Source organism: Octodon degus, unplaced genomic scaffold (assembly GCF_000260255.1).
Source record: "Octodon degus isolate 3935 unplaced genomic scaffold, OctDeg1.0 scaffold00018, whole genome shotgun sequence".
Classification (NCBI taxonomy): domain Eukaryota; kingdom Metazoa; phylum Chordata; class Mammalia; order Rodentia; family Octodontidae; genus Octodon; species Octodon degus.
In genome coordinates this window covers 38,456-42,551 of record NW_004524594.1, presented here as the reverse complement: position 1 = coordinate 42,551, position 4,096 = coordinate 38,456, and the positions used below count along the sequence as shown (strand labels likewise).

The window sequence follows — 4,096 nt, the reverse complement described above, 5'->3', positions numbered from 1 at the left end:
AGAAGAATATATGCAGTGTATTATTTGTTGAAACTGTACTTTCGATTTGATTTGAAACTGTCTCATTGCTATATGTTTATCAATAAAGCTTTGAAAAGAAAAAAAAAAGAAACGATACAGAATTTCATTAAAGTATAAGAGGGCCGGCCAAATAGCTCAGCGGATTAAAGCGCCTGCTAGCAGGCACAGGGGCTGGGAGTTTGATCTGGGGCCTGCAGTGCCCGCCCCACCTTAGGGTGCATTGAGGCAGCAATTGGGACTGGGCTGTAAACAGGCTGATCACTATGAGTCTGATCTAATAGTGAGACCCTGAACACCCTGTTGTTCCCTAAAAGCAAAAAGAACAACAAAACAAAAGAAAAAACAAAAGTATAGGAATTCAGCCCCGGCCCCGGGCATGTTGAGAGGGCAATTGAGATTGGATGTGGTGGCGTGTGCCTGTAATCCCAGCATTTGGGAGGCTGAAAACAGGAGGATTACTACGAGTCCGGTTTATGTAGTGAGACCCTGTAGACCTTGTATTAAATACAGAAAAACAAATAAAAAACACAACCCAAAAAACACAAAACAAAAAAGAAAAAACAGTACAGGAATTGAATAGTAATTGTTATATCGCATATTGTTGCTTTCAAATAAATTATTCAGGTTTCCAGATATGAGTATGAAAATTGGTCAAAATATGAAAAGAAAAGAAAAAATATAAGCATAAACAGTTAAAACTTTTTTACTTGAAACAGCGCTGGTTTTAAGATTGCTACGTAAGAATTGGCAGCACTGTTTTCTTCATTTTATAAATAAGGCCGCGGAGGCTTTGAGCAGTCCGCGGTGACATGGACAGGAGGCACAGGAGGATTCACGTCCGGATGTGCACAGGAACCCAGTTCAGGAAAGCCCGCCGGCCCTTGGGGAGACAGCCTGGTGCCGCCTCCAGCGCTGCCACTCATTTCTGGGTTATGCTTCCCTCCCAACGATAGGGGACCTGGGAGGGGAAGGAAAGTCCTCAAGACCCCCCTTCAAAGTTGTGCGATGTGTGTCTCACTTTCTTCCTCAGCAGAATGAGAATGGAAGAAGAATCTACCGTGGAGGAAGGGCGCAAAGAGGAGAAGAGCAGGCTGTGTTTGGTGGACACTAAGCAGGTCTTTGTACTAAGTAAGCAGGTATTTGTACAACTGTTGTCCGTGCTCTTGGCTAAAAGTTCTCCACAAATGTCCCCACCAGAGCTTTCACTTTCAAGAAGCTTATTTGCATAGAGAGAAAAAGGGGAGCAGCTTCAGGACCAGCACAGGATCTTTTCTCCTGTGTTTTTTATGTCTGCTTGTCTCTAAGACACTTGATAGTTTCTTTTACTTGCTGTATGGAACATTAGATCTTCAGAAAATTGGAGGTCTTGGCTACTTTCTAAAAGCTGTATATTTCAGGAAAAGGATAGGGGATGGGCAGGGTTCTAACAAAAAAAAAAAAAAAAAGAAAAACCAAGACAAGAACAAACATTTCTTTAATATCTTTAGAACAATAAAGGAATAAGATGCATTATGTATCCATTTCCCAAGATGAATGCATTTATTATGTTTCACGAAGAACTGAATGCAGTTACTTTCTCTTAGTTCAATGAAAAAGGAAGTTTTGAACTAAGTGTTTAGACAAGATATCATGTCTGCATCTTGTACTATGAATAACTACTATGAAATCAACAATATGTAATGTATTAATCATTATAACTGTACTACTAATCAGTTTTTTTTTTCTGGTGGAACAGGGGATTGAACTCAGGCCCTTGTACTTGCCAGGGAAGTGCTTAATCCACTGACATCTCCCCGGCCCCACTACTAACCAGTTTTGAAACTGTCTCATTGCTATTTCTTTCTCAATAAAATTAATAAAAAAATCTCACCCCCCCAAAGTACAAATAAGCACAGTGATGTATAGTAGATATCAGAAATAGGAAGAAAATGTTCAAATAGGAAGGGAATTTAGGGAGGAGAGAGGGGGAGAGGAAGGAAGGGAAAAAAGAATGAGAAAAAATGGAAACAAAGCTTTTGTAAATAAGGAGAGGAGGAGAGGTCTTGAAGGGAGGGGAGGAGAGTGGGGAAAAAGAATAAAGATATGTAATTTACAGTACAAATGCCCTATGATGAATGTGATCACTGTGTATACCTAAAATGTACCAGTGAACTTAATTAATTAAAAAATGTAAAAGGACAAGAAGAATAATGAATAAACAGGCAATTTCTGCTCTATGAGATTACAGTTTCCTGAGGGTGAATATAAGGCATCTGCCTTCTCTGTCCTTGTACATTTCTTATGCAGCAGATAATCACGTAAGACCTTGGATGTTCTTGTAGACTGAGGAAGAACTGGCCATACCGAAGTAGATGGATTTCAGCACGGCAAAGCCTGGAAGGCCACAAAACGTGTCAGCACGGCAGGAAGTAACTTAGGTTGGCTTCACAGATGTGATATTGTGTGGGTCAGGAGTGGCTGAGCAGGAAGAAGGGTGTCTTCCACGGCAGCTAAGTGAGCTTCCCTTGGTCTGGAGCCAGCTTGTCCTTCTTCAGCTGATGTCACCACTGGAAAAACCAAATCACTGTAGAGCAAGCTTGTTGTGAAGTCCAGGGAGGAAGGTCTAACTGGGTCAGCTATGCACGCATTTGGAGAGATCTTAAATATTTACAGTTTTCTCCGATCCCATTTTACTCATTCTGAAAAAAATGTCAGAGAGGTACCACCGAAGTTTCAGTTAGAAAACCTGTCTGTCAAGTGTTCAACCTTATCTGTAGCAAAAATTGCAAATGGAGATAATTAAGTTACTGATTTCAGCTAACAAGTTAAAAATCTGTTTCTAGTGATGATGATGTTAATAGACATATGGTTACGTCTTCTGGTTAACAGGTCACTTGGTTATAACAAGGGCGTTAGGAAGGTCAAAAAGAAGAGGATGTGTCAAGGGAATCCTTGCAATATTCTCACCCTGGAGTTAAGGCTTGTATGCTTTTTTCTCTACAGACACTGCTATAACTGCATGCTCTGTGTCCTTGGAATCTATGGCTGTACAACACAATCTTACGGAATTTTTCATGCTGGGACTCTCACAGAAGCCAGAGGTACAAAGAGTTTTCTTTGTGTTCTTTTTGGTTATCTATGTGATCACGGTATGTGGCAACATGCTTATTGTGGTCACTATCGCTGTCAGCTCCATGCTGGCTTCCCCCATGTATTTTTTCCTGGCCAATCTCTCTTTTATTGACACTTGCTATTCTTCCTCTATGGCTCCTAAGCTCATCGCTGACTCCCTGTCTGAGGGCACAACCATCTCATATGAGGGCTGCTTGGCTCAGCTCTTTGGAGCCCACTTTTTGGGTGGTGTTGAAATCATTCTGCTCACAGTGATGGCCTATGACCGCTATGTGGCCATCTGCAAGCCCCTGCACTATATGACTACTATGACCAGAAATCTCTGTGCAGTGCTGGTGGCAGTGGCTTGGCTGGGGGGCTTCTTGCATTCATCAGTTCAGCTCTTCCTGGTCCTTCAGTTGCCCTTTTGCGGGCCCAATGTGATCGACCACTTTGTCTGTGACTTGTACCCTCTCCTGGAACTCGCCTGCATGGACACCTCTGTTATTGGTCTGCTGGTGGTGGCCAACAGCGGTGTGATCTGCCTGCTGAACTTCGTCATGTTGGCTGCCTCCTATGTTGTCATCCTGTGCTCCTTGAGGTCCCACAGTGCAGAGGGGAGACGCAAAGCCCTCTCTACCTGTGGGGCCCACTTCATAGTGGTCACCTTGTTCTTTGTGCCCTGTATATTCAGTTACATGCGTCCATCATCTACTTTACCCGTAGATAAGAGCATGGCAGTATTTTATGGCATTTTGACACCTATGCTGAATCCACTTATTTATACCCTGAGAAATGAAGAAGTACAAAATGCTATAAGAATGTTCTTTACACAACAAGAAATTGCAGGTAAATTGTGAGTGGCAAAGCAGAAGCATAGGTGACTATTTCTGTAAGTGAAACAACTGAAGCTTATATCACATTACCATATATAATGTTTTCATCTTCATAGACTTCCATGGTTTACTTAGACTTCTCACATGAA

General features: G+C 42.0%; 1 protein-coding gene across 1 annotated transcript; it reads left to right on the top strand.

The window, feature by feature from the left end:
- The first annotated feature begins 2,997 nt into the window (after positions 1-2,997).
- On the top strand, positions 2,998-3,971 carry LOC101579110 (olfactory receptor 4C3). Its single transcript, XM_004627268.3, has one exon. The coding sequence runs from the start codon at positions 3,042-3,044 to the stop codon at positions 3,969-3,971; it is 930 nt and encodes a 309-aa protein (XP_004627325.1). The 5' UTR covers positions 2,998-3,041.
- The last annotated feature ends 125 nt before the right edge of the window (positions 3,972-4,096 follow it).

Coding starts and splice junctions, on each gene's coding strand:
- LOC101579110 (XM_004627268.3), top strand. CDS start 3,042: ATGGCTGTACAACACAATCTTACGGAATTTTTCATGCTGGGACTCTCA.